This window comes from Marmota flaviventris, chromosome 4, assembly GCF_047511675.1.
Source record: "Marmota flaviventris isolate mMarFla1 chromosome 4, mMarFla1.hap1, whole genome shotgun sequence".
Lineage (NCBI taxonomy): Eukaryota > Metazoa > Chordata > Mammalia > Rodentia > Sciuridae > Marmota > Marmota flaviventris.
The window spans coordinates 55,333,470-55,356,612 of NC_092501.1; the positions used below are offsets into that span (position 1 = coordinate 55,333,470).

General features: G+C 36.1%; 1 protein-coding gene across 2 annotated transcripts in view; it reads left to right on the top strand.

Annotated features, from left to right (window-relative positions):
- The window catches only part of Ctnna3 (catenin alpha 3), a 1,728,170-nt gene that overhangs the window by 36,358 nt on the left and 1,668,669 nt on the right, over positions 1-23,143 (top strand). For both annotated transcript variants that reach the window (XM_027931212.2, XM_027931213.2), the window contains exon 2: positions 13,630-13,733. In XM_027931212.2, the coding sequence (XP_027787013.2) occupies positions 13,635-13,733 (99 nt within the window). In that variant the 5' untranslated portion in view covers positions 13,630-13,634. The remainder of the gene's footprint in view (positions 1-13,629; positions 13,734-23,143) is intronic.

Sequence of the window (23,143 nt, forward strand, 5' to 3'; positions counted from 1 at the left end):
ATGAGAGTGGAGCCATCATGAGTGAGATTATTGCCCTTATATAAAGAGACATGACATGTTCAGCTCTCAACCATATAAAGACATAATGAGAATGCATGTGTCTGTGAAATCTGATATCAGGCCTTCAACACATGCAGGATCTTCCACCACCTTGATCTTAGACTTCCCAGACTTTAGAACTGTGAGAAATTAAATTTTTTTAAGTCAACTAGTCTATGGTATATTTGTTTTAGCAGCTCTAATTGACTAATAGATAAGGAAAGGCATATATCCTGATCTTCAAAAGAGGGGAACAATGAGACTAGACATCTAAGCACCAAACTGTAGGAAAACTAAACTAAAATGTAATTAAATGGCAGTAATTGCTAGTAGTTAGTCTGGATTCTCCAGGAACAACTCACATCACACTAGAATTTTTGAAAAATTGAACGCTTAAATAGAAAGGCATAGAAAGAGTGTTTCTATTTCAGTGAAACATTTGGAAAAGCTTTCCCATTGATATAATTTCTTGATAAGATAAAAAACTGCTTGAAATAACTGCTTGAAAATAACTGCTTAATAACTGCTTGAAAATCATATCTAAAGTGTTTATTAATTGTCATTATGTACCTTGAAGGCGATTTGTGATGGTATAAAAATTAGGTTTCATAGATAGATTTCACCTGGTCAGTGATTTAACTGGGAATTCTAGAATTTATACTAGAATAAATTAATGGATAAACAAGAAAACTAGGAGGGAGTATTAATGTGTTGGGTTCTCCAAAATCAATTTTTTGACTTGTAAGAACAAAAGTTAAGATTCTTTAGGATGAACTGTGTTTAAGAGAAAAAAATAAAACTTTGCATTTAGAAGCAAATAAAATTTATTTGTCCAAATACATAATAGGGAGACTTGAGTTTACAGTAATCTCTGAAAAAATGACTTGAATAATATAGTTGAAAGATGAGTACAAAGTTGGAATAATCAGATAAGCATGATGACTGTATTATGGAATTTAATAATCTTAAAGAAGAATTGATTGTTACAAAAGTTTATTTTTAAACTGAGTGCAGTGATGCATGCCTGTAATCCCTGTGATTTGGGAGGCTGAGGCAGGAGGAACACAAGTTTGAGACTAGCCACAGCAGTTTAGGGAGGTCCTAAGCAACTTAGCAAGACATTGCCTCAAAATAAAATGAAAAGTGTTGGGGATGTTGTGGCTCAGTATAAGTGCCCGGAGTTTAATCCTCAATACCTCCCAAAAGAGTTTATTTTTTAAAAAAATGTCAAATACTGATATTAGGGACTTTTCTATAGGAACTATATTACAGACAGTTAGTTAGGTTTCTTAAGTCTTCCTATAAGAACATATCAACTTATGGAGAAGAGTTACAGCTTTACTAAGAGGAGCCTGAGCTCTAGATTCTGAAGACTCTGTGTGTGTGTGTGTGTGTGTGTGTGTGTGTGTGTGTGTGAGAGAGAGAGAGAGAGAGAGAGAGAAAGAAAGAGAGAGAGAATGATGTGTTACCGTAGGAAGAAAAACCAGGTGGAAAAAAATTTAATGTTTGTGAGGGAATAGAGAACAACTTTTTTTTTTTGCAAATTTTAGAGGGTGAGATTTTCCACTAGCCTCTCTGTATATCTTTGATCTTCTGCCATCCCTCTCTTTTGCTGCTAGGGCACGACTAAACTACAAAATGGTGTGTACTGTAATAGAGAGGGATGGTAAAGGATATTAGATGGAGAGCAATGAGCTAGTTCATGCTAATTGTGGTAAATATGTGCTCCATGATCTCAGAGTTAACTGCATTTAAAATTGAAATGTGTGTTAAACAAAGTAAATTTAAAAATGGATATAAGTTCAGTTTCAAGCAGGAGATAAAGTAAAATTCCGGTATTATAGACAAAGATAGTCGGGGGAGAAGGGAAGGATTCCCAACGGTGGGTTTACCCTGTCTTGAGGTCTGTCCCTAGAGACCTCTATTACTACTGTCTATAGAGATTTGTTCTCCTTCCTTACTTTCTGAAAACTGGGATTTTATCCTAGTCTGTCTTTAAACCTGTTTATATCTCTATTGGATGAAATTCAAAAGTGGCAGATTTCAACTCAACCCCAAGGAAGAAGTTTACAAAAGTAATCACTAGCATCTAATGGTATAGTGAATCACTCATTGTTTATATTTATTCAAGCCTAGTACACTTGTTGAAATGAAGGCTGTTGTAGAAGGTATTCTTAGATTTTAAGAGATACTACCTAGATTTAATTAAGAGTTTGTAGATTATTAAGTGCAAATGTCTTGGAATTCAACACTCAACACTCACAACATAGTAGGAATTCTGTTTTGGATTCAGGTAGTATTGCTGTAAGACGTTGATAACAATTTGTCAGACTTTGACCTTGCTTCAACTTCATTTGCAAAATTCTGCAGTTTTATGTCTCTTATTGCCCTGATCTTCAATCAATCAGGATTACTGAATAGGACAGATACAAAAGATCAGAAAGATTTTTTCATAAGAAACAGCATTTATTCAAGGAATAATAATTAAATATAGCCAAGGTTCTTCAAGGACTTGTTGGTTTATTATTTTATATTTTTTTCTATGGAAAAGTGAGCTTCTGAACAACTTTCTTAATGTTCATTAAGGACAAACACAGAAATAGAAAATGCCTTGGTTAAATTATCTCAGTCTTTTACCTCTTGGCTGACAAACATTCTTTTGGAATATTTATATATGATATAGATAACTTTTGTTCTTCTTAATTTTTCCCCCTTCCAGTTTTTGGTTCTTAGTGTAGTTTTGGAAACCCTTTGTGATTCTGCAGTGAATTGACATGTTATTAAAGGCTGTGAAGATTCACTTAGATCTTATTTTAATTCACAACAATGTCCTCTACTTTTGTCCCTGAGATGAAAGAAGAAAGTAATGTTAGCAATCTTTTTTTTTTTGCATTTTTTTATTGGTTGTTCAAAACATTTCAAAGCTCATGACATATCATCTTTCATACATTTGATTCAAGTGGGTTATGAACTCCCATTTTTGCCCCAAATACAAGTTGCAGAATCACATTGGTTACACATCCACATTTTTACATAATACCATATTAATGACTGTTGTATTCTGCTACCTTTCCTATCCCCTACTATCCCCCCTCCCCTTCCCTTTCATCTTCCCTCTCTATCCCATCTGCTGTTGTTTAATTCTCTCCCTTGTTTTTTTTCCCCTTTCCCCTCACAAACTCTTATATGTAATTTTGTGTAACAATGAGGGTCTCCTTCCATTTCCATACAGTTTCCCTTCTCTCTCCCTTTCTCTCCCCCCACTCGTCTCTGTTTAATGTTAATCTTTTCCTCATGCTCTTCTTCCCTGTTCTTTTCTTAGTTGCTCTCTTTATATCAAAGAAGACATTTGGCATTTGTTTTTTTAGGATTGGCTAGCTTCACTTAGCATAATCTGCTCTAATGCCATCCATTTCCCTGCAAAATCCATGATTTTGTCGTTTTTTAGTGCTGAGTAATACTCCATTGTGTATAAATGCCACATTTTTTTTTATCCATTCATCTATTGAAGGGCATCTAGGTTGATTCCAGAGTCTAGCTATTGTGAATTGTGCTGCTATGATCATTGATGTGGCAGTATCCCTATAGTATGCTCTTTTAAGGTCCTCAGGGAATAGACCGAGAAGGGCGATAGCTGGGTCAAATGGTGGTTCCATTCCCAGCTTTCCCAGGAATCTCCATACTGCTTTCCATATTGGCCACACCAATTTGCAGTCCCACCAGCAATGTACAAGTGTACCCTTTTCCCCACATCCTCGCCAGCACTTATTGTTGTTTGACTTCATAATGGCTGCCAATCTTACTGGAGTGAGATGGTATCTTAGGGTGGTTTTGATTTGTATTTCTCTGACTGCTAGAGATGGTGAGCATTTTTTCATGTACTTATTGATTGATTGTATGTCCTCCTCTGAGAAGTGTCTGTTCAGGTCCTTGGCCCATTTGTTGATAGGGTTATTTGTTATCTTATTGTTTAATTTTTTGAGTTCTTTGTATATTCTGGATATTAGGGCTCTATCTGAAGTGTGAGGAGTAAAAATTTGTTCCCAGGATGTAGGTTCCCTATTTACCTCTCTTATTGTTTCTCTTGCTGAGAAAAAACTTTTTAGTTTAAGTAAGTCCCATTTGTTTATTCTTGTATTTAACTCTTGTGCTATGGGCGTCCTATTAAGGAATTTGGAGCCCGACCCCACAATATGTAGATCGGAGCCAACTTTTTCTTCTATCAGGCGCAGAGTCTCTGATTTGATATCAAGCTCTTTGATCCATTTTGAATTAACTTTTGTGCATGGCGAGAGAAAGGGGTTCAGCTTCATTTTGTTGCATATGGATTTCCAGTTTTCCCAGCACCATTTGTTGAAGATGCTATCCTTTCTCCATTGCATGCTTTTAGCGCCTTTATCAAATATAAGAAAGTTTTAATTTTGTGGATTGGTCTCTGTGTCCTCTATTCTGTACCATTGGTCCACCTGCCTGTTTTGGTACCAGTACCATGCTGTTTTTGTTACTATTGCTCTGTAGTACAGTGTGAAATCTGGTATCGCTATACCTCCCGATTCACACTTCCTGCTTAGAATTGCTTTTGCTATTCTGGGTCTTTTGGTTTTCCATATGAATTTCATGATAGCTTTATCTATTTCTACAAGAAATGCCGTTGGGCTTTTGATTGGCATTGCGTTGAACCTGTAGAGAACTTTGGGTAATATCGCCATTTTGATGATGTTGGTTCTGCCTATCCATGAACAGGGTACATTTTTCCATCTTCTAAGATCTTCTTCTATTTCTCTCTTTAGGGTTCTGTAGTTTTCATTGTATAAATCTTTCACCTCTTTTGTTAGGTTGGTTCCCAAGTATTTTATTTTTTTTGAGGATATTGTGAATGGGGTGGTTTTCCTCATTTCCATTTCAGATGTTTTGTTGCTGATATACAGGAATGCCTTTGATTTATGCGTGTTGATTTTATATCCTGCCACTTTGCTGAATTCATTTATTAGTTCTAGTAGTTTCTTTGTGGACCCTTTTGTGTCTTCTAAGTATAGGATCATGTCGTCCGCAAATAGTGATATTTTAAGTTCTTCTTTTCCTATTTTTATGCCTTTAATTTCTTCTGTCTGTCTAATTGCTCTGGCTAGTATTTCAAGGACTAAATTAAATAGAAGTGGTGAGAGAGGGCATCCCTGTCTTGTTCCAGATTTTAGCGGGAATGCCTTCAGTTTTTCTCCATTTAGAATGATGTTAGCCTGAGGCTTAGCATATATAGCTTTTACAATGTTGAGGTAAGTTCCTGTTATCCCTAGTTTTTCTAGTGTTTTGAACATAAAGGGATGCTGTATTTTGTCGAATGCTTTTTCTGCATCTATAGAGACGATCATATGGTTCTTATCTTTAAGTCTATTGATGTGGTGAATAACATTTATTGATTTCTGTATATTGAACCAGCCTTGCATCCCAGGGATGAATCCTACTTGATCATGGTGCACAATTTTTTTTGATATGCTTTTGTATTCGATTCGCCAATATTTTATTGAGAATTTTTGCATCTATGTTCATTAGAGATATTGGTCTGTAGTTTTCTTTCTTTGAAGTGTCTTTGTCTGGTTTCGGGATCAGGGTGATGTTGGCCTCATAGAATGAATTTGGAAGAGCTCCTTCTTTTTCTATTTCTTGAAATAGCTTGAAAAGTATTGGTATTAATTCTTCTTTGAAGGTTTTGTAAAACTCCGCTGTATACCAATCCGGTCCAGGGCTTTTCTTGGTTGGTAGTCTTTTGATGGCTTCTTCTCTTTCTTCCTTTGTTATTGGTCTGTTTAAATTGTGTGTGTTTTCCTGACTCAATCTGGGCAGATAATATGACTTAAGAAATTTATCAATATCTTCACTGTCTTCTATTTTATTAGAATATAGGGTTTCAAAATACTTTCTAATTATCTTCTGTATTTCCGTAGTGTCTGTTGTGATATTGCCTTTTTCATCCTGTATGTTAGTAATTTGAGTTTTCTCTCTTCTTCTCTTTGTTAGCATGGCTAAGGGTCTGTCGATCTTATTTATTTTTTCAAAGAACCAACTTTTAGTTTTATCAATTTTTTCAATGGTTTTTTTTGTTTCAATTTCGTTGATTTCCGCTCTGATTTTAATTATTTCTTGTCTTCTGCTATATTTGCTGTTGTTTTGCTCTTCCTTTTCTAGGGTTTTGAGATGTAGTGTGAGTTCATTTATTTGTTGTTTTTTTCTTTTTTTGAGGAATGAACTCCAGGAAATGAATTTCCCTCTTAAAACTGCTTTCATTGTGTCCCATAGATTCCGGTATGTTGTGTCTGAATTGTCGTTTATCTCTAAGAATTTTTTGATTTCCTCCTTTATGTCTTCTATAACCCATTGATCATTCAGTAACATATTGTTTATTTTCCATGTGATGCAGGATTTTTCCTTCCTTCTTTTATCATTGATTTCCAGTTTCATTCCATTATGATCAGATATGGTGCATGGTATTATCTCCACACCTTTATATTTACTAAGAGTTGCCCTATGGCATAATATATGATCTATCTTTGAGTAAGATCCATGTGCTGCTGAGAAGAACGCGTATCCACTTGATGATGGTTGATATATTCTATATATGTCGGTTAAGCCTAGATTATTGATTGTGTCATTGAGTTCTATAGTTTCTTTATTCAGCTTTTGTCTGGAGGATCTGTCTAATGGCGAGAGCGGTGTGTTGAAGTCCCCCATTATTATTGTGTTGTGGTCTATTTGACTCTTGAACTTGAGGAGAGTTTGTTTTATGAACGTTGCCGCACCATTGTTTGGTGCATACAAATTGATAATTGTTATGTCTTGTTGGTGGATGGTTCCTTTTAACAGGATATAGTGTCCTTCTTTATCCCTTTTGATTAACTTAGGTTTGAAGTTGATTTTATTCGTTATGAATATGGCCACTCCTGCTTGCTTCCGAGGGCCATGTGAGTGGTATGATTTTTCCCAACCTTTCACCTTCAGCCTGTGTACGTCTTTTCCTATCATATGAGTCTCCTGAAGGCAGCATATTGTTGGATTTGTTTTTTTGATCCAGGTTACTAGCTTGTGTCTCTTGATTGGTGAATTTAGTCCATTAACATTTAAGGTTACAATTGAAATATGATTTGTACTTCCAGTCATGTTTATTTATTTATTTATTTTAGTTTGGCTAGTTTTTACTTTTTGGTTATTTTCCTCCCCCTTTACTGAGATACCTCCCACTGTTAGTTTTGGGCACTATTTTTCCATTCCTCTTCTTGTAGAATTTTGCCCAAAATGCTTTGCAGTGCTGGTTTTCTGGCTGCGAATTCTTTTAGCTTTTGTTTATCATGAAATATTTAAATTTCATTGTCAAATCTGAAGCTTAATTTTGCTGGATACAGTATTCTTGGTTGGAATCCATTATTTTTCAGCGTTTGAAATACATTGTTCCAGGATCTTCTCGCTTTCAAAGTCTGTGATGAAAAATCAGCCATTAACCTAATTGGTTTACCCCTGAATGTAATCTGCCTCCTTTCTCTCGTAGATTTTAATATTCTCTCCTTGTTCTGTATGTTGGCTATCTTCATAATTATATGTCTTGGAGTTGGTCTATTACGGTTTTGGATGTTTGGGGTCCTGTAGGCTTCCAGGATTTGGCAATCCATTCCATCTTTCATCTCTGGGAAGTTTTCTAGGATTATTTCATTTAATAAGTTGTCCATTCCTTTGGTTTGAACCTCTGTGCCTTCTTCTATCCCAATGACTCTCAAATTTGGTTTTTTGATGAGGTCCCATATCTCTTGGATAGATTGCTCGTGGGATTTAAGCATCTTTTCTGTGTTGACTATATTCTTTTCAAGTTGATAAACTTTGTCTTCATTATCTGATGTTCTGACTTCTACTTGATCTAGTCTATTTGTAATATTCTCGTTAACATTTTTAATCTGGTTTATGGTTTCTTGCATTTCTAAAATTACTGTTTTTTTTTTTAAGATCTCTATCTCCTGGTAAAGTTCATTCTTTGCAGTTTGAATTTGTTTGTTTAGTTCGTTTTCGAAATATACTTTCAATGCTTGGACTTGCTGTCTCATGTCTTCTCTAATATTCCGTTCCATCTGAGTTAGGTATGCCTTGATTTCCTTCCCTGTCCATGTTTCTGATGCTTCTAGGTCCTCCTGTAGATTTAAGTTGTCCTGCATTATCTGTAATCCTTTTTTCCCTTGTTTTTTCATGTTGTTCACCTTACTTTCCAGCTCTGTTTGACTGCTTTGTAACTGCTTTCTCCTATACATTTGTTTTGGCTTTGTATATCTCTGTTGTCTCTCCTTTGTGGTGGGAGATTATGCCTAGAGATGTTGGGCTTTATTGTACTTTAGAGCTGATTCATTCAGTTTATAAAGGGCTTCCGGATTTTGTATGCATATAGTGATTTGTTGTTTGTTCTTAGGACTTTAGGTTAGGTGCTATGAAGGTATAAGGGTTAGTATGTCTTGGCTACTTCAGAAGATTGCTCTACTGAAGGGGGATACTATCCGTCGATTGGATCAGGGTGTTGGTAGTAGCTAGGTATTTAGGAGCACTATAGACGGCCTCGAAACATTCACCTATTTGCATTTAGACAGTTACACGAAATGGAGGACGTAATGCTTGGGATGAAAGTTGGGGGAAAGGGGAAGGAAAGTGTTTTTGAAAAGAAAGAAGGAGAGGGAGATAGATAGCATAGAGGAGAATGGACAGAACAATAAAACTTGGAAGGGGAAAGAAAGAGGGGAAAAGGGAGAGAAAAAATAAAATAAAATAAAATAAGAAATAAAATTAGGTCTTAGCGATCCATTTTCTTCTCTTCCCGTAGGCAAAGCTGTGCCCTCCGGGCTGAGTTTTGCCCTCAATATGTTGACAGTCTCTCAATCCTGTTGGTCCAGAGCCGTTTCACTTCTATGGCCCCTCCTCCCCTTCCTCCTGTCAGCCAGCCAGCCAGGTCCTGCTCACCAGAGGCGGTTCCCCAGGGATCTGGTTACACTTTCAGCCCCACCGCGTGCCCTATTTCCCGAACGACTGAGCACTCTCTCTGTCATTCATCTAAGCCCCAGTGCTGTGGAGCTGTGGTCTGGGAGTCAATAGTTTAATTTTTCTGGACCCCTTTGGTGGGCACACCCTTGGAAGCTGGCGGCTAAGACCTTTGGTGTCGCCTCTGGTGGTAATGGGAGTTGGGGATCGAGGATCCCCTCTGCTTCCCTCAGCCCCTACAATCACGACCACTCCGCTGGCGGTAGGAGGAGTTGGGGGTCTGGAGTGTCCTCTTTTTTCCTCCGCCCCTACCGTCACGCCCTCTCAGTTGGCGGTTGGGGGAGTTGGGGGTGGGGAGTCTTCTCTGCTTCCCTCCGCCCCTACAGTCATGCCCACGTCACTGGCATTAGGGGGAGTTGGGGGTCGGGAGTCCCTTGGCCCTTATGGTCGTGCGCACGGAGAGATTTTTGAAGTTTCCCGGTTGTTTGTATCTGATGTGGGTGGGAGTCACACACCTGCTAAAGTAGATTCCGCTGGGAAGGAATCTTGTTGGCCGAACTTTGGTGACTTCCCCTCTCTGCTATGGTGGGCCCCTGGCTCCTTGCCGGAGTGTCCGAAGGGAGGGGTGGAACTGGCTTGTCTCTGGTCTGACTCAGTCTCTGGTTTTAGTTCCCAGTTCGCTATTTCATAAAGGCTTGGTTAGATTCCCTTCAGGTCGCCTCCTGAGCCGGGCGGGCGGGGCCGTTCACCGAGCTGAGCGGGCGGGGGTGGGGGGCGTTCGCCGTGCGGGCGGGGCCGTCAGCAGAGCCGGGAGGGCCGGGGCCGTCTGCCGGGCCTGGCGGGGACCCTTATCGCTGCGCCGCCTGGGGCCACTTGCAGAGCCGGGCAGGCGGCGGCCGCGGGACTGGACCTCTGCGCCGCATGGCCAAGAGCCGAGCGGGCGGGGGGCCGTTTGCCGGGTGGGTGGGGGCGTTCGCAGAGCCAGGCGGGGGGGGGGTTGGCAGTGGGAGCAGGGCTGCCAGCAGAGCCGGGATGGGGATGGCGGGGGCCGTCTGCCGGGTCGGGTGGGGACCCTTCTCGCCGCACCGGGCGCTGGGGGCCGCTTGCAGAGCCGGGCAGGCGGAGGCCGTGTGACTGGACCTCTGCGCTGCGTGGTCAAGATTCACTCGTCTGGGACAAACTGTCACCTCTAATAAACTTACTAATTACCGGCAGGTCTCCTTTCAGCGGAATTTTGCTAGAAGTTCCTCAGTAGGTAGAATTTAGGTGTATTAATGGGTCTTTCTGATCCCGTTAATGTGGAGATACTGAAAGTGCGCTTCCTCACCGGCCGCCATGTTGGATCCCCCCAATGTTAGCAATCTTAATTTCAATGTAGGATAGTACCTGTTATAAGTAGGGTAACAAATAAAGCCCTTTGTGAGCCCTCATTTGATAGAACCCTAAGGTCATACATTGAAAGACATATCTTGTTGCATAGTTTGGCTCTGGGCTATGCATTAAGGTTACCAGAAGAATATCCCATCTGTCAATTTAGATTTGCCTGTGTTAGAGAGAATCAAAGTGGTAGGTGGAATGATGGAAAACCGAACCAAAACAAAAAGCAAACCAAACAAAAACATTTCAATCCTAGAACTGCATTTGAGAGAAAACATTTGGCAATAGTGTTTGAATCCTTTCTTGAAGCACATTTTCTATATTATAGCTGAATAGCTGAGAAAAAGAGATCATGTTTCTACTTTTAGAAAGGAAATAAAATCAGTGAAGAGAGAAGCAAGTAATTAACAGGATAAATTATAAGATGTTGTGACTTTACATTTTGTATATTATATGATAATAGTAATTCATACTTTCATTTGAAAAGAAATTAAAATAAGTTTTCAACTTAATACAATTTGAATAATTATTTTTTCAAAGCAAAAAGGCTTTTACAAAGTAAAGGAATAGTAGGCACTTTTTGTAAGTGACTTATGATAAAGTTAAGCATAGACTTAGGACAAGGCCATAGTTGACAGTCTTGAAGCAGGGGAAGGGGGTTCTCATCAAGCATTTTGGATTATGTTCAATAAAGGAATTATATAGAACTGTGTTACATTTTAGAAAATGTGCTCCCTGTGATCAATAATGCCAGTGTTTTAAAATAAAAGTCAACATTTACTATAATTTTAAGTAGATGAATATATATATTTATACATTATAGTTATTTAAAAATATGGTTAGCTGGGCACAGTGGCACACGCCTATAATCTCAGTGGCTTGGGAGGCTGAGACAGGAGGATCTCGAGTTCATAGCCAGCCTCAGCAACAGCAAGGTGCTAAGCAACTCAGTGAGACCCTGTCTCTAAATAAAATACAAAATAGGGCTGGGGATGTGGCTCAGTGGTTGAGTGTACCTGAGTTCAATCCCTGGTGCAAAAAAAAAAAAAAAGAAAAAAAAAATGAAAAAATGTTTAGAGTAACCCTAGGATGCTTAATATATAAATTGTCTTTTTTTCCCTGCTTCAAATTTCTTATTATAATTGACTGGAAAATGGTTTGATACTATACATGAAGTGATAGTATACATTAGTGTTTGTAATAGTATAGTAAATCCTGAAGCATATAATTGTACTGAAATGCTTTTATATATTATTAAATTTGTCATAATCAGTTGGTTTGAGACTTTCAATATAATTATCTTTGTTTTTAATATTAAATTTTGCTGAAGACACATGAGAGAATTATTATATTTGAAATTCACTATCTTGATTATGAACAGATACTATGTTAAGTCACTAGGGACAGCTTTTTGGAAGATTCATATTACTCTCAAGAATATTTCAAATATCCACTTTTTGTATTAATAGTGGCATGTAATCATGTGGCATCATATCTGAAGAGTCTTAAGGCTTATAGACTCTACAATATTTGCCTTTATTTAAGATATTCATTTAAGATATTAATTTAAGAATTAGAGTATATCAAGAGCCAATGAGGATGCTTCTTTGTTTTTTATCTCTCTCTTTTACTACATGTGTATAAGGTGAATAGTTTTGGAAAGGCATTGGTGAAGCACTGATCTTTTCACTTACACATGGGTGTAGCAGAGATTGTGAATGTCTTTGAGTATACACAATAGTTCATCTATAGATACAAGGGAAGGATCCAGTAGACGGGGAGAGGTTGATAACAAAGAGGTGATGGTTTTATGGAATGAGGCCAGGGAGAGATGAAAAATGGAGGAGAATGGGTAAGACTATCAGGGCAGGGAATTTGGAGAGAACATGGGCTCTCCCCTGAGGTTCTGATATATTCTTTAGGTGTGAAAGACAGGTATAGGAAAGAGAATAATTCTTCTTCCTAGAATCATTAAGATTGAGAGGATAATTTAAGGGATTTATTCTGTATAAGAGAGACACTATGAAAATATGTGCTCATCTATCTATCTAACCATCCATCCGTCTGTCCACTTATAGCCAATTAATCAACTAAAAAGAAATGATCTTCCCTATGTCTATAATAAGAAACATTAAAACTAAAGTAAATATGATACTTTCTATTTACTTTTTGTTTTTATTTCTATGGGTTTCATAGGGAATATCAGGATATTTTCTGGGGAAAGAATTTTATGCTCTCTTAGCCTGAAATTATGGAAGAAAATAGGTAGAAGATAAGTGGAAAGGTTTTCCATTGATAGATACATGTTTCTGTGGGTTATTAGTTTTTTGTTTTAAAAATGGGTCAAGTTGTATTTAGGAGAGATTTTTTTCTCTTTATTTCTGTGGATCTTCAGTAAATGCTTTCTGGTTGATTACTGATGTAGGTTCATATTCATTTGTGGGCTTAGTGATTTGGGTAATAGTTTTAATGACTAATATGTTAATGTGAATGTTAATGTGAATATGTTATGATATGCCACCTATTATCACTTGATTATATGTTTAAGAACATATACACTTTTATGCAAAATATCTCAAAATTGATTCTTAAGGATAATGTTAATGCCTTTAAAGCCATTCTTTAAATGACTTATAATAATAATTATTATTTTAAAATTTGTCTTGTCTAAATATCAATGCCTTCTCAGGGCTTCTCATTTTTTATAGCTATGCTAAATCATATCAGAAAATAAATTTCCCCTAATGTTCTTTCACAATCAAGATCCTCAAATAAGTGACCTCCACAATAAGTAGAGACATAACACATCTTACAAAGTTTTGCCTGGCTTCTCATCTAAGTCATCATTATAAGAAAAGGCAAAATATATGTGTGAGCTGCTTCAGCACTATGATTTTGTGGAAGTCAAAGTATCTGCATGCTGTAAGATGTCTCACAAGTTGGCACTTATTTTTAACACATATAAATGCATTTGTTGAGTTTTTAATTTAGTCATGAATTTATGAGTGTAGATTAATTTGTGAGGGCATCTAAGCCCAGATAACATGATCTCAGAGAACAGTTGGGGAATATCTGACACAATTGTGAGCTATAGATGATGTCTGGAAGAGATGCCAAATACAGGTTTCAACTGTTTCCTAATTTTCATTTATGCTTGTCTTTAGAAAATATTTTTCTTAACTAATGAGCATTGTTTTGTATACTTGTGCACAGGCAATATGTCAGCTGAATCACCAATCACACTGAATATTGATCCTCAGGATCTTCAGGTCCAAACATTTACTGTAGAGAAGTTGCTGGAGCCTCTCATAATTCAGGTACTAATATCATGGGAATTATAATGTGCAACAATGGTAGAAGAACTAAAAACATGAAAACTAATGAGCCAAAGAAAGATTTGATTTTTATATAAGAATATGACATCTAAAATTCTCCTTTTAATAAAGTGGTATTAAAATGTATAAAGGGATGTATTTAATTATAATAATACAATTCTGAAAATTTTCCCCAGATGATCTTTTAACAGCAACAGCAGCATGAGTGTGTATATATAATTTTCAAAGTAACCATCTATAAATTATCTTGTTTGATAGTCATAAAAATGGAGTGAGATAGGTAGTGTGGTTAAAGCCACCTTTCGTATATAATTTCAGTGACTTGCTCAGAGACACGATGGCTCATTTGTCAAATAGAAACTATCTTTAAAATATCAAAATGCATGATAAAAGCAGCTGCTTAAAGGAATTCTTTGATAAAGTCTTTCATAAAGTGAATAATCCTTTGATAATATACATAATGATTCTCTGACTTACCCAGATTTTGTGTATTGGATTTTCTTAAAGCAGAGTTGAAGAAATTTATACAATGATATAGATATAACTTTTTTATGCTTAACCCAAAATTTGTGAGGGAACTCCCTTTACACTTATACTATACATATTAAATAACTTTTTCTGTGGACTCAATACACTCAAAGTTTACCTGTGTGTGAAACTACACTGATTTTTACCTCTGGCCATTTTAAAATGTTCTGCTTATTTTTTCTGTGAGATAAATAGTAGAGAGGGAGGTACACATTTTTACTTAGCATGAGTTGACATTTACTACAAATCATGAGCTCTGCTGAAGATAGTTTAATTATCCACTTTGGCAGGCTAAAATACTAATATCTGGTATGAAATTGATACTAGATGACTATGGAGACACCACCATTAAAATCTCTTGTCTTGGCTACCTGTGGAATAGTTTTATGTTAAAAAAAGGAAAAAAGAAAAAAGTAACTTACTGTTTTTCTGATAAAGATCACTGAAAGAATTGTAAAAGCCAGCCAGGCAGCCAATCAACTAATCATCCAATCAACCAACAAAAAATCCATTTGGGGAAAAAAGAGCAAATTAAAAAAAACACTCAATTTTACCATTAAGAGATAAACATTAACATTTTGATACATGTAATCCCCATACCCCCTTCACTAGGTATGGAATGCAGGGCCTCACACCACACAGGCTAGACAAATGTTCTACCACTGGCATACATTCTCTATCTGTATTTTCTTCTAATATGGTAAAATTATGGGTGATTTTTATACCCATAGTTTCTTACTACTTTTAAATATAAATAATATATATTCTTTGACTATATATACATAAAGAATACACATATAAACAAGGTGGAGAGAGTGCATTATATGTAGACTTTCCTCTGAGTAACCCTTATTTGTTCTGCAACAATGAGACATTTCAGTTGGTCACATAAGACTTGCAAAACACAAAGGATGCTGACACGTTGTTGTTTATGAATGGAGAAAGTATTGTGGAGAAACTACTTAAATCTTGACAGAATCTAACAAATGTTATGTCTTAGTAAGATACATTGCTATAGCAGTCAATACAAATCCACATTAAGGGTTATGCTGGTCACAGTGTGTGTGTGTGTGTGTGTGTGTGTGTGTGTGTGTGTGTATTTTCTGGCATGTTCTAAAACTATTAAAACCATCTCACCAACCATTTATTGATTCCATCTAGAAAATTAAAAGGGGGTAATTGACCTAAAGTGATTTTATTTGATTGGAAAGAAATGTAACTTAAAAATGTGATTATGTTAATTTTAGATTTTGATATTGCACCTAGATTCAGCCTTTTTATGATCAGCAAGTAGATGAGTCAGGGAAAGGGAATTCAGTACGTATTATATGACAGATAGTTCTCAGTTAATGTTAATGTAATACTAATTTTATATACCTTGATTGTTGAGAGTGTTTTTGAAAATGTTTATTGATCTCTTAAGAATTGTTTGGCATATTACTTCATCAATATCCCAGTTACAAAACAGTTTGTAGGTCTTAGCAATATTCAAGTCATATGAAATTAAAAATATTAATTATCTATAAAATGTCTACTATGTGCAAGAACTTGCTATTGAAGCAGAATTCTAATATGACAAAGTTATGACTATACACTTGATTTTCATTATAATGTATTCTCTATAAAAACAATGCATTTTAAAGTTAAAGAGTTATTATTTAAAAGTAACTGATGTTATTGAATTTGATGCTCAGCCTTGTTTTATCTGTCACTTTGATCATGAGTCACTAGTTAAGACAAGTAAAAGATTCCATTATAAATTATATTAAAGGTGATTTTTAAGGGTAACATTGTGCTAAGTGTTTTATATTAATTTTCAAAGTGTTATTTTTATTTTAAAATATTTAATTGATAAAATTGTATGTATATATTCAAGGGGTACAGAATGATGATTTATGTATATATTATTTAATGATTACCATGGTCAAAGTAATGAACACATCCATCACAATCCATAATTACCATTTTGTATATGTGTGCTGTTGGCACTTAAAAATACTCTTTTATCATATTTTGAGTATATAATACAGTATTTTTAACTATAGTTATCATGCTGTACATTAGATCCTCAGAATTTACTTATCCTCTAACTGAAAGTTTGTACCCTTTAACCAACATTTTTTCACCTCCTATATCCTACTACTTGCCAGTGCCTGGAAGCCACCATTTTACTCTCTGCTTTTATGATTTCACATATTAATGAGATTATATAGTGTTTGTCCTTCTATGTCTGTCTTATATCACTTAACATAATGTCTCCAGGTATATTCATGTTGGCAAATGGCAAGATTTCCTTTTTAAAAAATGACTTAATGCAATACATGCAAATATCACATTTTATTTATTAATTCACTTGCCAAATGGACTCTTAGGTTGTTTCCACACCTTGGCTATTATTCCAAAGATTGTTTAATTTGAATTGATATAGTGTTTATTTTATGTATATGGTATAATCTCTAATTACACTGGAAAACATTCCAGCAAAGATTCATGATCTTTAAGTTCATAATGCCACTAGATAAAGTTATCAATTTAGTAGCCCCATTAAAAAAAGCCCACCTTTGGCTGGAGTTGTGGCTCAGTGGCAGAGTGTTTGCCTCACACATATGAGGCACTGAGTTAGATCCTCAGTACCATATAAAAAAATAAACAAGGAGAGATCCAAGATGATGGGCCAGAGGGAGGAAGCATTCTGTGTTGCTCTATGACCTGGGACTCAAGTTGTGAGAATACTGCTTCTCTGCAAGCAAAATTCCTGCTCCCGTGTGGGATCATGGCCACTGTGCCCCTCCAGGGCTCCAGGCCTCAGCATCAGAGTAGGTCTCCCAACTACTTGCCCATGCAGGACTATAGGGTACCAGAGCAGCACCATCAGCACCCATGCAGAACTTTTCGGCACCCACCAGAGCAGAAATCACAGATGCAGCTCTCACGCAGACATCTGGCAGCTTCCCATATTCAGGAACTCTGGCCGCCACTCCTGTGTGGACCCCCAGGTACCAACGTGGGGCTCCCTGGTCACCGCCATCTTGGGACTCTGCAGCAGAGGAGATAGCCCCCTATGTGCGGTAGTCTTCCTGCACCCAAGAACCTCACACAGGCTCTGAAGTTAGCCGACAGCCACACTGCACGAGCTAGTCTCTGAACTCATCCTCCAACGCCATCACTTGGCTCCCCCCAAACAACCTGACAGCCTACTGCTGAAAGCAGGTGCCTCCATATTGGGCCACCTTCATCATCATCTTCAGTGGGGGGCAAATCCCAGTTTTGGAACTCTGGCTGGCCAGGTATCCAGTTTTTAACTCCCTCCTCTCCCCAGCAGCCGCTACCCTGGCACAGTGACACCCTGGTTAACTTCACCACCCTGAGGGTAGAGATACCAGATAACAACAGACAACCCCACCTCTTGGATGAGAAGGGAAGCAGGAAAAACACAGATTTCCAACCAAAACAATTCTGTTTCTATCTTCAAGATTTTTTCCCCCTCTTCTGCTCTATTCTCCTGCCCTCACATCCCCAACATAAGTGAAACCAAGTACCAATTAGGATTTTAAGGACTGGGATGTCTGAATAGTATATTACAGCTGTGTTGTGTGTGTGTTTATATATATACTTTTATCCCACCAATATCTACTATTTTAACATTATTTTTCTCAATATATATGTGTTTGTTTTATGTACTCTACTGTCTTCCCACTTACTTTTCTATCCCAAATTGCTTTATCTCCTTTCTCCTGCTACTAATCTTCCTTTTTAGATTTCTCTTTCATACTTCTTAAGATATAACAACTCTATATCCTCACCATATCCTCCTACTCCTCACCCCCTGGTTCTTTGTCCACCATCAGAAACTGTAAACTCTTTTACAAACCTACTGAATATATTGTAGATAATAATTGAATTCACCATTTCTGTACATTGTGACCAAACTGTAAATGTCTTAATAGCAAACATTTATTTTTAGGGTATATGCTGTTTGTACTGGAATCTGATAACATTGTCATTTACCTCAAAGGAGAGGTATTGGATCTCTGCAGGAGTGCTATAAGCCTATAGGGTAAAAACAGTAACACCTTGGATCCACAGTGCTAGAAGGGAAGACACACAAGCAATATGAAAAGACAAGGGAAGAAAGTGCCCTAAACATATCAAGACACCACATTATTAGAATCCATGGCCAGCACAGCAGAAGAAATTACAGAGAAGGAGTTCAGGATGTACACAATTAAAATGTTCTGCAAATTAAAGGATGATATAAGAGAGCAAATACAGGCAGCAAAAGATCATTTTGACAAAGAGCTACATAAACAAATACAGGAAGCAAAAGATTACTTCAATAGGAAGATAGGAGTGCTAAAAAACAAACAAACAAACAAACAAACAAAAACAAAACCAAACAAACAGAAATCCTTGAAATGAAAGAAACAATAAACCAAAATTAAAAGCTCAATTGAAAGCATCACCAACAAATTAGACCACTTGGAAGTCAGGACTTCGGACAATGAAGACAAAATATATAATCTTGAAAAGAATGTAGACAACACAGTGAAAATGGTAAGAAACCATGAGCAGAACATTCAAGAAATATGGAATATTATAAAAAGACCAAATTTAAGAGTTATTGGGATGGAGGAGAGAATAGAGTTCCAAACCAAAAGAATGAGCAATCCATTCAATGAAATAATGTCAGAAAAATTTTCAAACATGAAGAAAGAACTGGAAAACCAAATTCAAGAGGTTTATAGGATGCCAAAGAGCCACAACCAAGTCATATTATAATAAAATGCCTAAAATACAGAATAAGGAGAGAATATTAAAAGCCACAAGAGAAAGGAATCACATTACATATAGGGGGAAACCAATTAGATTCTGTGCAGAGTTTTTAAACCCAGACCCTGAAAGCTAGAAGATCCTGGAACAACATATATCAAGCTCTGAAAGAAAATGGATGCCAACCAAGAATCTTATATCCAGCAAAATTAAGCTTTAGATTTGATGATGAAATAAAAACCTTCCATGATAAACAAAAGTTAAAAGAATTTATAACTTGAAAGCCTGCATTACAGAACATCTTTCGCAAAATATTCCATGAAGAGGAATTGACAAACAACAATGAAAATCAGCAAAGGGAGGTATTAAACTAAAGGAAAAACTAATCAAAGGAGAAATCAAATCAAGTAAAATATTAAAAAACTCCCAAACTGGCTGGGAATACAAATCATGTCTCAATAATAACCCTGAATATTAATGGCCTAAACTCACCATAGACTGGCAGATTGGATTAAAAAGAAAGACCCAACAATATGCTGCCTCCAAGAGATTTATCTCATAGGAAAAGACATCCACAGACTGAAGGTGAAAGGTTGGGAAAAATCATACCACTCACATGAATTGTGGAAGCAAGCAGGGATCTCCATTCTCATATCAAATTAAGTAGACTTCAAGTCAAAGTTAATCAAAAGGAATAAAGAAGGACATTTCATACTGCTTAAGGGAACAAGACATCACAACAAGTCAACAAGACATAACAGTAATAAATATATATGTCCCAAACAATGGAGAGTCTATGTTCATCAAACATATTCTTCTCAAGTTCAAGAGTCAAATAGACCACAGCACAACAATTCTGGGTGACTTTAACACAGCTCTTTCACCACTGGATAGATCATCCAAACAAAAGCTGAATAAAGAAACTATAGAACTCAATAATACAATCAATAACTTAGACTTAACTGAAATATATAGAATATTTTATCCTTCAGTGAAAGAATACACTTTCTTCTCAGCAGCACATGAATCCTTCTCTAAAATAGACCATATATTATGCCACAAAGCAACTCTTAGCAAATAAAAAAGTAGAGGTACTACCCTGAATTCTATCAGATCATAATGGAATGAAATTAGAAGTCAAAATAAAAGCTACTCCAGTGTAACTGATGTAATTCTGCAATCTGTATATAGGGTAAAAATGGGAGTTCATAACCCACTTGAATCAAAGTGTGAAATATGATATATCAAGAAATTTGTAATGTTTTGAACAACCAACAATAAAAAATTAAAAAAAAATGATAAAGATCCATTGACAACTAAAAAAAAAATAAAAGCTACTCCAACACCTGGGGACTAAATAATATATTTATTTAGTAATAAATATGCTACTGAATGAACAATGGGTTGCAAAAGACATCAAGGACATCAAGGAGGTGATTAAAAAATTCTTAGAGGTGAATGAGAACACAGATATAACATATTGAAATCTCTGGGACACTATGATGGCAGTACTAAGAGGAAAGTTCATTGCATGGAGTTCATTTCTTAAAAGAAGAAAAAGTCAACAAATAAATGACTTAATATTACATTTCAAAGCCCTAGAAAAAGAAGAACAAATCAACACCAAAATCAGTAGAAGACAGGTAATAATTAAAATCAGAGCTGAAATCAATGAAATTGAAACAAAAGAAACAATTGAAGAAACTGACAAAACAAAAAGTTGTTTCTTTGAAAAAATAAATAAATTGACAGACCCTTAGCCATGCTAATGAAGAGAAGGAGAGAGGAAACTCAAATTACTAACATCCATGATGAAAAAGAAAATATCACAACAGACACTACAGAAATACAGAAGATAATTAAATTATTTTGAAAACATGTACTCCAATAGAATAAAAAATATAGAAGGCATTGACAAATTTCTAGAGTCATATAATTTTCCAAGATTGAATCAGGATGATATACAGAATTTAAACAGATCAATTTCAAGTGACAAAATAGCAGACTCCATCAAAAGTCTACCAAACAAGAAAAGCCCAGAACCAGATGGATACACAGCCAAGTTCTACAAGACCTTTAAAGAAGAACTAATACCAAAACTTTCCAATTTATTTCAGGAAATAGAAAAAGAGGGAGCACTTCCAAACTCCTTCTCTGAGGCCAATATCACCCTGATTCCAAAATCAGGCAAAGACACATCAAAGAAATAAAACTTCAGACTAATGTCTGTAATGAACATAGATGCAAAAACTCAATAAAATTCTGGCAAATTGAATATAAAAACATATCAAAAAGATAGTGCATTCACCATCAAGTGGGATTCATCCCAGGGATGCACAGTTGGTTCAACATATGTAAGTCAATAAATGTTATTCATCACATCAATAGACTTAAAGATAAAAACCTTATGATCATCTCAATAGACACAGGAAAAAACATTAGATAAAATAGAGCACCCCATTCATGTTCAAAACACTAGAAAAACTAGGGATAACAGGAATATATCTCAACATTGTAAAAGCTATCTATGCTAAGGCCTAGGCCAACATTATTCTAAAATTGAAATAATTTAGACAAATTGAAAGCATCCCCTCTAAAAGCTGGAACAAGACAGGGATGCCCTCTTTCACCACTTCTATTCAACATAGTTCTTGAAACACTGGCCAAAGCAATTAGATAAAAGAAATTGAAGGGATATAGATAGGAAAAAAGAAATCAAATAAGCACTATTTGCTGATGATATGATTCTATACCTAGAAGACTCAAAAAATTCCACCAGAAAACTTCTAGAACTAGTAAATTCAGCAAAGTAGCAGGATATAAAATCAACACCCATAAATAAAAGGCATTTCTGTATATCAGTGACAAATCCTCTGAAAGGGAAATGAGGAAAACTACTCCATTTACAATAGCCTCAAAAAATTAAAATACTTGGGCATCAACCAAACAAAAGAGGTAAAAGACCTCTACAATTAAAACTACAGAATGCTAAAGAAAGAAATTAAAGAAGACCTTAAAAATTGGAAAGATCTCCCTTGTTCTTGGATAGGCAGAATTAATATTATCAAAATGACCATACCACCAAAAGCATTATACAGATTTAATGCAATTTCAATCAAAATCCCAATGACATTCCTCATAGAAATAGAAAAAGCAGTCATGAAATTCATCTGGAAAAATAAGAGACCCAGAATAGCTAAAGAAATCCTTAGCAAGAAGTGTGAAGCAGGTGGCATCACTTCCCTATACCAGACCTTAAACTATACTACAGAGCAATAGTAACAAAAACAGCATGGTATTGGCACCAAATTAGACAGGTACACCAATGGTACAGAATAGAGGACACAGAGACTAACCCACATAATAACATTATCTTATATTAGACAAAAGCATCAAAAATATACATTAGAGAAAAGAGAGTTTGAACAAATGGTGCTGTGAAAACTGGAAATCCATATGCAACAAAATGAAATTAAACCCCTATCTCTCACTATGCACAAAATTCAACTCAATGTGGATCAAGGACCTAGGGATTAAAACAGAGATTCTGTGTCTAATAGAAGAAAAAGTAGGCCCAAATCTCCATCATGTTGGGTTAGGCCCATACTTCCTTAACAAGACTTCTATACCACAAGAATTAAAATCAAGAATTAATAAATGGGATGGATTCAAACTAAAAAGCTTCTTCTCAGCTAAAGAAAAAATCCCTGAGATGAATAGAAAGCCTACAGCTTGGGAGCAAATTTTTACCACTTGTACATGAGATAGAGCACTAATCTCTAGGGTATATAAAGAACTCAAAAAGCTAAAGTAAAAAAAAATAACCCAATCAATAAATGGGCCAAGGAACTGAACAGACACTTCTCAGAAGGTAATATACAATCAATCAACAAATATATGAAAAACTGTTCAATATCTCTAGCAATTAGAGAAATTTGAATCAAAACTATTCAAAGATATCATCTCACTCCAGTCAGAATGGCAGCTATTTGCATACAAACAACAATAAATGTTGGCGAGGATGTGGCGAAAAAGGCACAATCATACATTGCTGGTGTGACTGCAAAATGGAGCAGCCAAAATGGAAAGCAGTA